At 35.4% G+C, this 14,927-nt stretch overlaps 1 protein-coding gene and 1 non-coding gene across 2 annotated transcripts in view; one reads left to right on the top strand and one right to left on the bottom strand.

The window, feature by feature from the left end:
- Positions 1-14,927, top strand: part of DMD (dystrophin) — a 2,686,579-nt gene that overhangs the window by 1,029,397 nt on the left and 1,642,255 nt on the right. The window contains exon 30 of the mRNA XM_049766737.1: positions 5,359-5,520. Within this exon, the coding sequence (XP_049622694.1) occupies positions 5,359-5,520 (162 nt within the window). The remainder of the gene's footprint in view (positions 1-5,358; positions 5,521-14,927) is intronic.
- Positions 784-890, bottom strand: LOC126000129 (U6 spliceosomal RNA). The gene has a single exon (XR_007492494.1). It is a non-coding gene; the product is annotated as a U6 spliceosomal RNA (small nuclear RNA).

Below are 14,927 nucleotides of genomic sequence, written 5' to 3'. Positions count from 1 at the left end.
GAGCCTCCTCCCCACCCCCATGTTCCAGGGACCCTGCCCACTTATGAGCTCAATTCGATAGGCAAAACTTTGACCATTTACTGTTCTCTTATTATGTTTCTTTTTCACTCCACATGTAGGAGAGCTCCCTTCTATGTAGGAAGTGGTGGCATCTACACATATCTAGATGAATAGAGTGAATTGCTTAATATTCTAATAAACTATAAATAAAAATGTGTTTCAAAAATAATCTTTTTATAGTTATAAAACTTTAAAAATATTATGGACAATTCTGTTCTAGAACATTTTAGATTGCAAGAAAATAGATATAGACCACAATGTAAACTTTTAAGAGTGAAGAGAATTAAGAAAATTTAATGGGGAAAATATGAACAGGTATCTGGAAGTATGAAAAGTGCTTTATCCTAAGAAAGAGAATATTGGCTTGTTATTAGATAATATTACATTATAGATACTTCCTTTTTTGGCCACGCCCAGTAGTGCTCAGGGGTTACATCTGGCTCTGCACTCAAAAATCATTCCTAGCAGGCTCAGGGTACCATGTGGGATGCCAGGGATTGAACCTGGGTTTGTCCTAGGTCAGTGGCATGCAAGACAAATGCCCTACCACTGTGCTATCTCTCTAGCTCCTTTGGATACTTCCGGAGTGCATTAGTAAGTCAAAAACTCTGGGTGTTACATTTTATCATGTTTAGAACATTCAATATGAATGAGCTATTTGTTATGAAAATGTATAAAATCCCTTAGCAGGCTAGATGTAAATATTCCTTTTTTTTTCCAACTAAAAATATGGAACGCTTCACGAATTTGCATGTCATCCTTGCGCAGGAGCCATGCTAATCTTCTCTGTATCGTTCCAATTTTAGTATATGTGCTGCCGAAGCGAGCACAAATATTCCTTTTTTAATATCATATATGTCAACCATAAACATCAGGAGTGAGTGCGATCCTCAGTACCAAGCACTGGGAAGCTTGACTTGTCCTTTTAAGAAGGGTTTTTATAGCTTCTTGTAAAATTGGTTGCAAAGTGATAAATTCCCTAAGCTGTTGCCTGCCTAGGTAGCTCTGTATTGTTCCCTCAAATTTGAATGATAATCTAGTTGAATAAAGTATTCTTAGCTAGGTGTTCATTTCAATGAATTTTTATTCCATATTCATCCAATCTCTTCTGGCTTGTAGTCACATTTAGTAGTCATAGATCCTCTGTGAATCTTACGGGGTTTCTAAGTAGCTAAGTTCCTATTTTGATATTTCTGCTCTCAGTATTCTGTTTCTGTCTCCAGTTTTTGTGTTTCTGAGCACAATGTGTCTTGAAATTTTTTAATTGAGTCTCTTTTCAATGAGACCATTCATATTTCGATGCCTGTACTCCTAAAGTCTGGGAAGTTGTAAACTGATTTCTTTAAGAATTACTTCTTCGTTAAAAGTTCCTCTCTCATTCCTAGGTACTCCAATGATTCTTATATTGTTCCTCTTGTGCTCAGTCTAGAGTCCTCTGGTGTGCTCTTCATTTTTCCAGATTTATTTACAAGATTCTTTTTTTTTCTTAGAGAAATGTCATTTCGAAACAATAATTGAGCAGCAGTTGAGACACCACAGGTGGGAGAGAATCCTGGGAAATCCATGGGCCTAGCCTCCCATCGGAGCCAGCCTAATAAAATGCTTAGAAATAGAAGGCAGCTTATGCCATGACTAGTTCAAAGAGTCTTGCAAGCCTGGATTTGCATCAGGTCTTTTCACTCCCTGAGATAATGAAAACAAAAAATTGGTGTAAATCGGTTTCTTTTATTGACTGCCAGACCAGGCAGGGAACCAACCTACAGAAACTCAGCTCCTCTATCATCTTTTAGGCCATTTCACCTCTTCAGCCCTTTGAATCTCCCAAATAGAAAAGAATATAATTTCTAAAAATAATGCTAAGGCTTGATATGGGCTTTAACTCTGTCCTTTCCTATTCAATTAAATTAAAATTCCACATACATGCAGAGAAGAGGGGGTTGTTTTCTACCTTTAGTGAGATAAAGGAAAAGATTGAAACAAAGCGAAGATAATTAACTCCTATACATTGTGATATAAAGATTGCTTCCACCTCCTGTCAAAATGGGGATCATTTTTAAAAATCATTTGATATCCATTTATCTAGAGGAGCTCGGGGAGAGGTTCTTTTACTACAGAGAGCTCTGATGCTAGCCATGAGCACTGCTATCTGAATTACATTCTGAGGTAATATCTGTTTGAAGTTTTGACTAAGAGAAAAGGAACTATTTGAATTAGCGTATAGGGCAGGCTCTGGTCACTCATTTGGAAGGAATATTTTCATAGAAATGTTTTAAAGGTTGCTCCAAATAATGTTCAATCATGTCATGTACTTCTAATAACACAAAAGTATCTGCTCAGCAAAGAATCCACAATGAATAGAGAATCTTAGTTTCTTTCACTTTTAGTTCTTCATCAAATTTGCCTCCTGGTCCCCAGGGACTCCCAGTGACTCATATTGTTCCTCTTGAGTTTATTCAGTAGGGTGTGCTGTTCATTTTTCTTTTCAGTATAATTTCTAGTTTCTGGTTTTTAGAAAAATGGCATGGCATTTCAGTTATTTTTTGCTAAGCAGGAATACAACATCTCAGAGTTGTTGAACATTTTGAGGTTGGCCTGGTTTTTTTAAACAATCTTTTTGCTTTGACCTTGAGCTTGTATTGAATATGGGACGTGAAAGCCCTAATCATGAACCTTCTTAGATACAGTTTTGAGTTGATTGTCAGAGAGTGAGAGTATGCAGTGCTGTGAGATTCATGCTCAAACACTGAGTACCAGGGACACTGTGGGTTCTGGGACCATAACTGGGAGAATGACACAACCAGAGCTTCAAAGTTAAACTTAAAAGTGTGAATGAGGTGATCAAAGAAGTTGAGGCTAGGATTATTTGTGAAGAAGGTCAAGCCCAGAAAACAGGTTTGATAGGAAATAAATATAAATTTTAAATATCTAGAGCAAGGAGTAGACTATCCCAGCATGGACACAGAGGGATATTTAAGTAACACTAAGGAGCATGGCTTAGGAAAGAGAAACATCACCAGCTACTATTAAGCAAAGAAACAGACTTTATTTTAGGAACAACATGCCATGGCAGATATGATCCATTTGCATTGGATCTGTGAAGCTGTGGATTCTAAGCCTTTCATGCCCTCACATATTCTTTCTCCACAGCATTGTCATAAATGTATCAGTTGCCCCTCCCTGCATGATTGCAGAAGATGCCCCCCCAAAACTGTAATAGTACAGTTTTAATGGAATAAAGAACACATTGTTAGCTGCTTTGCAGCTGAGGTATGGAAAAGTATATTTCCACATCAGAGTTATGCAACTCACTCAATGCAAGAGGCAATGTTCGCTTCAGTTGGAGTAAATAATGTCAGAAGAGAGTGGAGAAAAAGAATAGAGTTAAGAAACATTAGCAGATAGAATAAAAGATTCTTTTTTGGGGGGAGGGGGACACCTGGCGGTGCTTATGGGTTACTCCTGGCTGTTTACTCAGAAGTTTCTCCTGGCAGGCTTGGGGGGGGCATATAGGATGCTTGGGATAGAAATCGGGTATGTCTGGGGTCATCTGCATGCAAGGCAAATACCCTACCACTGTGCTAAAGCTCCGGCCCCAGAATAAAAGATTCTTGATAGAAATGCATAACAATGAAAGATGTGATAGAGGGTATATGCAAATGTGTACCAAGTAAGGCAATGATGGATAATCAACAACCCAAGTGAAAAAAAAATCTAAAGGGCAGAATAAAGATGCTGGTCTGGAACTTTGATAAGAAGGTCCTAAGCAAGTCCATGTTTGGCTATGTTGTATTTTGCTGCATGTAGAACATCCTGTGGAAATGTGAAATAGGGTGATATGTTTGTACATTTTGGGATCAAAGGAAGGCATTATATTGGAAAATTCCAGTTTATTGTGAACACATGAAGTGTATTTGCAAGTATGGTTAAGGGTAGAATGAAAAGGGAAAACCTCCCACAAAAGATCCATGATAAATATTGTAAAATATCTGTGACCTGGGTGGAAAACCTGGACATGCTCTTTCTTTGCTGCATTGTGAGAAGACTGGTGGCTTCTTGTGCTTTGGTCCAGATGCCTGTAGCCTTTGTCTCACTTGAGTAATGCTGTGATTCATATCGGCTTCATTAAGAATAATGCAGATTCTCTTTTTTTGAACATAAGATCCAACGTTTGTATTCTTTAAAGAATGTTAAATATTCTTTAAATAACATAAGAACTATAGATGTATTTTTACTTCAGCAATGAGGAAGTATTTGGGTTGTATCAAAACACCATTCCACTACATTTTCTAATGAGTGAAATGCTTAATAGAATGTATAATTTAAAGAATTCTGGGGCCGGAGAGATAGCATGGAGGTAAAGCGTTTGCCTTTCATGCAGGAGGTCATCGGTTCGAATCCCGGCATCCCATATGGTCCCCCGTGCCTGCCAGGAACAATTTCTGAGCCTGGAGCCAGGAATAATCCCTGAGCACTGCTGGGTGTGACCCAAAAACCACAAAAAAAAAAAAAAAAAAAAAGAAAAAGAATTCTGAAGAGAGCACCAGGTCAATTCCTTGTATCCTGACTCTTTAGATCTTTGAAGGGAGACTCTTCAGTCTGTTCAGCATGCTATTATTTATACTTAAAAAGTGTTAAATTATCCTAATCACACTTATAGTAACAATCAAGATTAATTGCATCTCGATCAGGATTACTTATTATTTTATCTCAGCAATATCACAAATCTATTTGTACCTGCAATCTCCATTCTACAAATTGTGAACGAAAGTAAGGAGGAAAAGACCAGGCAAATGTGGTTGCAATATTATTTAAAATAAATTCTTACCCCAGAGGAACTGTGATTCTCTTTCTGAAAAGAAGCTGATTCTGAACAGATTGTCTATGTGTCTCACCGATGGAAGTAGATTATCTATCTTGAATTGGATTGTGATGACGATGACCCTATTCTAAGTAAACTAAATCTCTTCAACTATATAATGAGATCAGGAGGAACAGTTGGCGAGAGAACAGCAGATTGCAAGGGCTATGGTCATGTTTCTAATTTTTTCAACCTCTTTCCTCAGTGTCCACAACACGGTGGTCTTGATCCTAATATTCTGTGTGCTTAATTCTTCTTTTAATTCTTCTTTTAATTTTGATCATTGGAGCTGAATGAGTAGCAGGAAGCAACGGAATTTATCGTATAATAAGGTACTGGAGAAAGAGTATGGAATCTCACTTTCTTTGTAGCTGAAACGCAGACGACAGGAACATGAGTAAACAGTTCACTGATTCTTTCTTATTTCCTCTTTTCTTTAGGCCGTGAGAAGGCAAAAGTTGCTTGAACAGAGAATTCAGTCTGCTCAGGAGCTTGAAAAATCCTTACACTCAATTCAGGAGTCCCTCTCGTCCATTGACAAGCAGTTGGCGATTTATATGACCAACAAAGTGGATGCAACTCAAATGCCTCAGGAAACCCAGGCAAGTTGAACTAGAAATGAGCTTTGATTCTTTCTGAACAAGACATTGCTAATTTATAACTTAAAACATTCAATTAGTGGTTCTGAATGTTATTTTAGTGAATTATTTGGTTACTTGCAGGTAAGGGGAAAACAGTTCTTTAGTAGTTTTCAAGCTATTTTGAAAGGAGGTAATGGTCAACCTGGAAATAGAGACATAAAGTCTCACTGAGAGCTGGGGTTCTCTAGATTTGCAACCTAATCTCAGTTAGGGGAGAATCAGAGAAATGTAATTTGGAGGGGCCAGAGAGATGGCATGGAGGTAAGGTGTTTGCCTTGCATGCAGAAGGGCAATAGTTCAAATCCCAGCATCCCATATGGTCCCCCAAGCCTGCCAGGAGTGATTTCTTAGCGTAGAGCCAGGAGTAACCCCTGAGCACTGTCTGGTGTGACCCAAAAAACAAACAAACAAACAAACAAAATGTCATTTGGAAAAAGACTTCTCTTTTTCCAGGTTTGTTGTTGTTTTGGGGTGTGCTACACAGGAATTTCTCCTGGCTCTTTTCTCAAGGATTGCTCCTGGCTGTGCTGAAGGCACCATATGGGGTGCTGGCATTGGAACCTACTTCAATCTACCTGCAACGAAACTGAAAGAACTTCTGTAGTATCTCTCTGGACCACTATTTAACTATGTGATATAGAATTTACTTTTAATAGTAGCTACTTATATTCATTATCATGGAATCACTAGTTATATAATCTTAATATTGTTCCTATACTTAATGTGCTCGAAGTTTTTAATAAATTTACACTTTTGTCAAGATTAGCTATTTCTTCATCATGTATTTTTATGTGTTGTTTCTAGTTTTAAGCAAACTTGAAATGTATGTAGGTGTCTTTTATGAAAATTATAACTAAGGCTACCTGAGGCTAATATGTTATGGAATATTATGAATATCTGATAATATATATGGATTAGAAAGTTATCTACCCATTCTTGTGACAGTACCCACAAATGCCTGAGTTACCACATATCTTGTTTATCCTTCTAAGTCAACTGGAGGGTAAAATATTGAATTATGTCCAAAAGTTAGTACAGTTGATAGTATGGATAGTATGGCATGCTTTGCTAATCCTGGTTCTATCTTCTGAGCATCATGAGTGATACCTAAGAACAGAGCCAGGAGTAAGCCATGAACACCAGTGAGTATGACCCAGAACCAAAACAAAGTAAATATTGTATTTATAATTAATGCTTATGTTGCACAACTAAGCTGGTGAACTGAGCAGTGTACACAATGGCACAGATCATGTTGTGGTACTATCTGCTTAGTAGAATGTGTCTGAGAATATGAAGCTGAGTGACAACTGATTTAATAACTTAAACCACAGTGTCTAAAAGGATAAAAAAAAGGGAAAAGAGAACACTGGAGAGAGAAAGAGAAAGAAAAAGAGAAAGACAGATTAAAAAAAAAAAAGAAGTAAAATGTCTGTCCCAGAGGCAGGCAGGAGCGAGTGTGGGAGGGATACTGGGACATTGGTAGCAGGAAAGTGCACTGGTCACTGGTAAATGGTGTATTGTATGATTGCATTGTATGACAGAAACTTAATCATGAACAACTGAGTAATCACGGTGCTTAAATAAAGTATTTGAAAAGAGCCCAGAACAGAGTCTTTGCTCCTGGCAGTCAGGGAAGAAAATTTTGAGAAGAATCTTGATGATGAAACCTGGTTTAAAATATTTTTGGTGGGACAATAGTTACATAATACTTCATACATACATACTTACATACACACATACATACATACATACTTCATTTCACTAGTTCATCTGTAGTAGATGCATTTTTTCAAACTTAGTTGTATATTCAAGTATTCTAATATGGGATTGGAGTCACAATGAAACTTTAAAGGCAACTGTTATAAAAATGCATTACAAAATGGGAAATTGTTATTAAAATGAGAAGAAATGCAAGATTATGAGCTCAGGGCAGAATATTACTGCTTCTATTTTAACATTACAGTGGCATGAATTTGGTATAATATTTGATTAAAGACTGCTCATAACTTTCTGAATAGGAGGAAGGAAAAATTGGAATAGTGTAAATATTAAATATTAAAGTTAGAAATATGTACTTGAAAATGTGAATTAAGTTTTGAGGTAGTTGGAATGAAAGCATATTTGAAATAGGCAAAATTTTTATTGCTTTATAAAAATAAGAGTCTTCATCAGAAAAATCTTGTTTAATTGACAAGCTTGCAGTGTAGCATATGCACTGTTTTATTTAAATATGAATGAGGCTTCTAATAAACATAAATAGCAGCAACTAGATTTGAATGACATATTAAGAGCTTTTCTCAAAAATAATATAGTAAAATGTGAATTATAGTACCAAATGCTTGCAAATCACCTCACACAGGCACCTTAATGAATTTTAAATATACCTGAGAGATTAGATATAAGTGTATTACTATGGTCATATTCTTTCTCTGTGTTGCTGATTGTACTTGAGTTTTCAGGATAATTCTTGACTTTGAATTTTTCTAGGCCATCTAAACCCTATCAAAATACTCTTCTTTGAAATTTTATTGTAAGCTGACAAGCAAATGATTTGTTTTAGGAAATATGGTTATCAGATATTCAGTCAATCTGAAACTACTTGAAAGAGTCAAAGAACAAGACATTGCTTGCAAAGAAAATCATTAACTCAGTGCCAAAGAAATCGGGGTGATTCAAATGCTATTAAAATGACCTTGTTCTTGAGGTCTAAATAAAGAGCATTTATTTAGGACATTGTAATAATAATGATAATAATAACAATAACACAGTGTGCCATAATATTTACAGAAAAGTTCTTTGTTACTGAAAAGATTAATGGGCTTAGCACTTTTTTTTCTAGGGACTGAATAAATAGATGTTGCTTCTAAATAGGATAAGATAAATGGAATGGCAGTATTTGTTCATCGAAAATAGGTGCTCAGATTTTTATGCCATACACCAGTCAGATTTGTGGAGGTCTGACTCCACCGTGTGGTGTACTGGAAGTTTTGCTACTAAATTTAGTATGTGAACAGATGGGATTTTTTTTCCTGGCTTTTAAACTTTTCAGTTCTAAGGCAAGAAAGATGTTCAGTCTGAAGTAATAATATGCTATGTGTATACATTTATGGTAAGTATAATCTTCTATATGTAAAAGTTAATGCATGTTTTCATTTATAATCAAAAGGTCACATGAGCTTTCCACTGTCTCTACATGTGAAGTTTTTTGTTTCATGAATCCAGTTTTACACATTATCATTTAACATAGGATAATAAATAGTTTGAATTTCAATTTTATGACATGAAGTTGAAGGTACAAGAGGAAAACTTTTTGTTTTAAGGCAGAACTGCTACATATAACATCAGAGCATCTTTTACCACAATATCACCAATATTTTGGCCAGAGAGATAGTACAACGGGTAGGTCATTTACCTTGTTTGCAACCCAGGTTCAACCCTCAGCATACCATATGGTCTCCCATCTCCAGATGAAGTGATCCCAGACTCCATAGCCGGGTGTAAACTCCAGTGGCCGTGGCTCATTATATATATATGTATATATAATCTATATAATATGGATATTATATATACATATACTATACAATACTATATATTATATCACATCACTATATTAATAATTTTATTATAACTTAATATATTTAAATGTATTATATATATTATTGAAGTTAGTGTCACGATAGAATTGGATATATCATCAACATACTAATAAGTATTTTATTTCAAAATATGTTGCAAAACCAAAATCTTAATAACTCATGACCTTAACTGCCTTATTTCAATTAATTAAAAATTATTTTGGGGGCTGGAGAGATAGCATGGAGATAAAGGCATTTGCCTCACATGCAGAAGGTTGGTGGTTCGAATCCCAGTGTCCCATATGGTCCCCCGAGCCTGCCAGAATTGATTTCTGAGCGTAGAGCCAGAAGTAACTCCTGAGCGCTTCTGGGTGTGACCCAAAACCAAACAAAAAACAAACAAAAAAACAAAAAAATTATTTTTAATCAAATACAAACTTAAGGTAACATCTCAAAAATGAAAGTCAACCTTATTTTGGCAAGAATTGCTAAGAAGCCTAACTTAAGAAGTATTTAAAAACAAGTATGCAAAATGTAAAATTTGTGTTAAGAAACATAAGATGTGTATATTATTGTTGATGCTTTCATTTTTTTCTGAAGAACATATATTAAAAGAAATTTTATTTCATCACCTTGGGTCTAGTCATGAAGTGCCAAACCCCTAAATTACATCCCAAACTAATAATGTTGAAAATCTGTGCGTAAATTCTGTCTTCCAATTATTTAGAATCAACTCACTGTCTGCCCCACGTTATTCTATAATACAGTGAGAGTTGGGAACAGTTTGGCATAGTTCATTACTATGAATGGCTTATTGGTTCAAATTATTTTTACCTCACATTTTGGACAGAATCTCACTGATGTCTGTGTCAGGATTTCAACGAGGACTGCCACAACTGGAAGCTGAACTATTGAACCCTTTCCTTCTATTTGTCTACTTGTTACAGTAAATTAGATGAAGGTACAAAACCTTGTTGAAGAACCCACATGATAGAATGGGCTTCACAAACCCATATTTATATTTTTGGTTTTCTATTTGAAATTTAAAATTTTGGTTTAGTATCATACCCAGCAATGCTCATGATTTGTTCCCTGCTCTATGCTTGAGGATCACTCCTGGTGATGAATTGTGAGGGGGAGAGTGAGGAGTCAAATGGAGTGTTACTGCCAGGATTAAAACCTGGTCAGTCATGTCTATGACAAATGCCTCACCCACTTTAGTATCTCTCTGGTCCTAGACACGTAGCAGTTTCATTATTGATGTTTAATGAACAGTTTGACTTGCTTTTAGTATTTTCAAAAATTTTAATTTATCTTCTTTTATTTTCTTCATTTTTTTCTAGTTCAACCTATTCAACACAATGAGCTTGGATGGGCCTCCAAAGTCTTTGTAGGCACCAGAATAAATGTCGAATAGCTGTTTAATTCTTTCTAATACCTGAAATTGTGAATATACTTCACATTTTCTTTTTCTTGCATTTTTCCAGTGATTTGTTTTTTTCCAATCCTTATGTAGGAGCAGTCTAGGATGGACACCTCTTTTAATGCTCTTAGGTGCTGATGAGGCCAGTTTTCTCGAAAAGAACAGGACATGATTTCTTACTTTGAGCTTGCCTGCAATAGTCAAATCACTGTTTTTTTCCTGCAGAGTGTTGCTCTATTCTTTTGCCACCTCATATCACACAGAGACAATCTATGTGCATGGGTAGAGAGGAAAAATAGAGCAATTTAGGAAGCAAATGAATGACCATCTTAGAAGAGGCCTCATGATTAAAATTGAAAGGTGTCTCTCTGTTTTGTTCCTGCAGCTTGGATACTTGGTCTTTCAGGTTTCACCACAGATGAATAGTATTATCACTTCCACATACCTTTTTTTCTTAATTTTTATTTTGACCATAGTGGATTTCAAATCTTTCACAGTAATATTTTAGGTACATAGCGACATTGAATCAGGGGCATTCCCACCATCAGTGTTGTCCTCCCTCCACCCCTGTTCCCAGTATGCACACCATATCCCCCCCATATCTTTTAAGTTAGTTGACAATATAGCTCAAAGTTAGTCTTATTAAATAAAAATGAGGAATCTTCTCGCTGCATAAGGCTGTTCAAGTCACAGGAATGTATTCAGTTCACATCAGAGTAATTCATAATTCTGGTGTTGTTTGGAGGTAGGTATTATTATTCACCTTAAATATAGCTGGCTATATATAAATGCAGCAGTTCATTATCTGAATCAGCAATATAGAAAATAAAGATGCAGGGAAAGATTTCTGTCTATTGGATTATGTACATGGTTTTATTTCATGTGGAATAAAATACTCTTATAATATAAATAGGCACATTTGATTGCCAAATGACTTGGAACCATCAAACTTTACAGCCTACTTGACTGATTTACAAATTGGATTGTATAAACCTACACTGAAGAAGCATTTCAGGGGTTCTGTCTTGATTTTAAAAGGAAAGTGGAAAATTGTTAAAAGTTTTTCTTTCAATGTACAACTTTATATAAGCAAGAGAAAAACTTTTCTTTTTAGCCAGTTAAGTAGATGTGCTGATAAAGCATGCAAATATTATCAAACTTCTAACATTAAGCTTTTTCTTGTGTGTTACTACATAAAACTGATTATTCCTCAATTGGGTGTGATTTTAATTGCTATTTGGTTTTGGTTTGGTTTGAGGACCACAATAGGACTTACATTTGGCTCTATACTGAGGTTTCTCTTCTAGCAGTACTCAGAAGACGAAATGTGGTGTTGTGGATTGCAGCAGTGTAGCCTCATGCAAGGAAATCACCTAAACCCTCGTACTATCTCTTCTGCCCCACTTTGACATGTTTAACAGTCTAGGAATTATTTATATGCAAAAACTATAAACGATTTGAGGGCTTAAAACATGTCACTAACTATACCTTGTAAAATTACAAGCTGTTATATCGTCCTACAATGTATAATGCTAAAGTAATGAGAATTTTTATAAATGAAATAAATATTTTAAGTTTTCACAAATAATACCCTGTTATAAAACACATTTCTACAAGTTCTAAGCATTCATTTGAACCAAGTCATAATATAGTAAGTAATATAGTGAAGATTCTTCAAGGCCAGATAACTTGAGCTAATCAGGCTCAACCTATTTCCATGTTTTTTCTTATAGAAATGGGTATTTAATCTAAAAAATAGTTTTTTGATTAGTTTAAATCCAAAATGCATACATATATAAAACTTTTCATAATAGCACTCATTCTACTTACTAAATTTATTTGGGTGAGGGGATCTTAGCAGTTCTCAGGGCTTACTTCTGGCTCTGTGTTTAGGAATTACTATTGGCATCTCTAGGGACCTTTTGTGGTGTCATGAGTCTAACTTCCGATCCATAGATTGCAAGGCAACTTCTTTAACTTTTTGCTGTCTCTCTAACCTATTAGTTTGTTTTCCTTGGGTTGGTTACCAGTGGTCTAGGATGAGCGGGAGCAGCAAAGCAGGGCAGGGGGTCCACAACCATGTGCCAGAGTCTCATGTCTGGCCAGCCACCTCCATGTTGATTAAATGCCCTGGGATCCAGAGACTGGGGAACTGGGATAAGCACCTGCCTTGTTGTTGCCAGCTTCACATAGCCAATGATAATGCTGCACCTAGAGCCCCTGAGTTTTGGAGGCAGTGTAGTTCTTGGGCAAAGGTGAAGCCATATTCTTCCCAGGAAAAGGAAGCCAGACTCAGTTTTCACACAGATTCTTTTTAGTGTTCAGTGGTTAATTTGCTTTGTTCATTGGTTAATTTTAGTGTTCATTGGTTAATTGAAAATATATTATGTATCACCTTTTTTTCACCTGAAAAGGGATGTTTCAGGGACTACAGATTCTGACCAGACCATAAATAAGCATGTGTTTTACCATGACAATAGCTATTTTATTCAAAACACTGTGATCTTCTCTTTGATTATTCAGGTATCATATGTGTTATATTATTTACACATTTGGCGTTTGGACCTCCCAATCAGTGCTCAGAAGGTCCTAGAGACACACTAAAGGATATTCAGCCAAAAATGTTACACTGCTTTAACCCAGAATTGCAGGATCCATTTACCTATATTGTACGGGGCTTAGAGATGATCTACATAAAAGTTTGTGGTTATAAAACTATTAAGTTTTAACATAAGTTATTGAATTGTTTTATGAAAATGGGTGATTTTTACAGTTATGTAAAGTAAGCTTCAGAGAAACAGATTTAGAAATACTAATAGAGAAGTTCAAATAATATATTTTAGCTAATAGTTTCATGTTATTGTCATTTTTTTACTCTATTGGTATATAGTAAAGGAAGAAATGTGAGAATATGTTTAAATATTACTGATAGTAAAATGGATAGTGTCCGTTTTTCAATGACAGTACAAATATATGTATTATGATCTTGCTTAGTGATATAGTTTCTGTTTAATTATTTTGAACCACCGCTAGTCAGGCTTTATTCTTGGCTCTGCACCATAGGTTCAATCCTACTGGGCTCAGGGGACTTTACAGGATGCCAGGGACTGAACCCAGGTTAGCCACATAAAAGGAAATTCCCAAGTATAATGTAATATTGATCCAGCCCTGAACTGTATATTTTTCTTGATTCTCTTCCTCTGTTCCATTCCTATCAGAGTGATAGAAGGAGGGGTAAAAATGATATTCATCAACTATTTCTTGAACTTCCTAATATAAGATTTCACTAAAGTACTTATAATAGATCAAAATCAAAATGTTAAGAAATTCAGTGATTTATACCCTTAAAATGCCTTACAGATCTGAAAACTAGCATAAGCCCATAAACAAGATGTTAGATTCTGAAAATTATTTGGTTGTTGCATATTTTAATAGATATAAATTTCTCCTTTTCGGAAAAGTAAATTTACAGTAAATACAATTTCTTACTTATCTGTTAGAGGACTTTTCCCAACAGTAATCAAAATATGTGGGAATTCCTTCTTTGTTGTTGAGTATTTTAATCTGAACATCCAAAGTATTTGTCTATATAATTACATTTTTATGTTTGCCATGTTTTATTTTGTTTGTTTTCATCTTATTTATTTGTAAATGGATTTATTGTTGTAATGAATCATTATAACAATATAAATGTTTCTAATATGTATCACTGTAAATAAATTCTGGATATACAACATTAATTTCATCATTTATAGATACACATTATCCAAATTTCATTACTTCATTTTCTTCATTTAACATGTAATTTCCTCTTCAGAAGGTCACAATTTCAAAGTCAGTGTCTGTTTAAAAATTATAGCTAGGCAATATTACAGTTCTCCATTAATAAATCTTAACATGACAACTTCTAATATATTCTTTCCTTAAATTTTTTCATTTTTTGCAGTATCATTTTCATTTTTTGACATCACAAGACCCTCCAAAATTATTTGATACTATATTTTCTTTATTCAATTGATACTTTAGACAGATGTAGCTTCATTTTACTTGCCATTTTCTCTCCAAGATTTGATGTATTAGAATGGTCTTATGAAGTAAATCATGAGAAAACACTCTGCTTTTCTATTCAGTTGTAAAGTGCTTTTAGGCCTGAGAAATAGCACAGTGGTAGGGCTTTTGCCTTGCATGCAGCCAATCCAGGATGGATGGTAGTTGGAATCCCGGTATCCCATATGGTCTCCTGAGCCTGCCAGGAATGACTTCTGAATGCAGAGACATTAATAACCCCTAAGTACCACTGGTTATGACAACCGCCCCAAAAAGTGCTGTATTAGAAGTGTTATCAGGGCCCGGAGAGGTAGCACAGTCCC

The sequence above is a fragment of the Suncus etruscus genome, chromosome X (assembly GCF_024139225.1).
Source record: "Suncus etruscus isolate mSunEtr1 chromosome X, mSunEtr1.pri.cur, whole genome shotgun sequence".
NCBI classification, from domain to species: Eukaryota; Metazoa; Chordata; class Mammalia; order Eulipotyphla; family Soricidae; genus Suncus; species Suncus etruscus.
The sequence above is the reverse complement of the archived record's forward strand: the minus strand, read 5'-3'. Positions and strand labels throughout refer to the sequence as shown.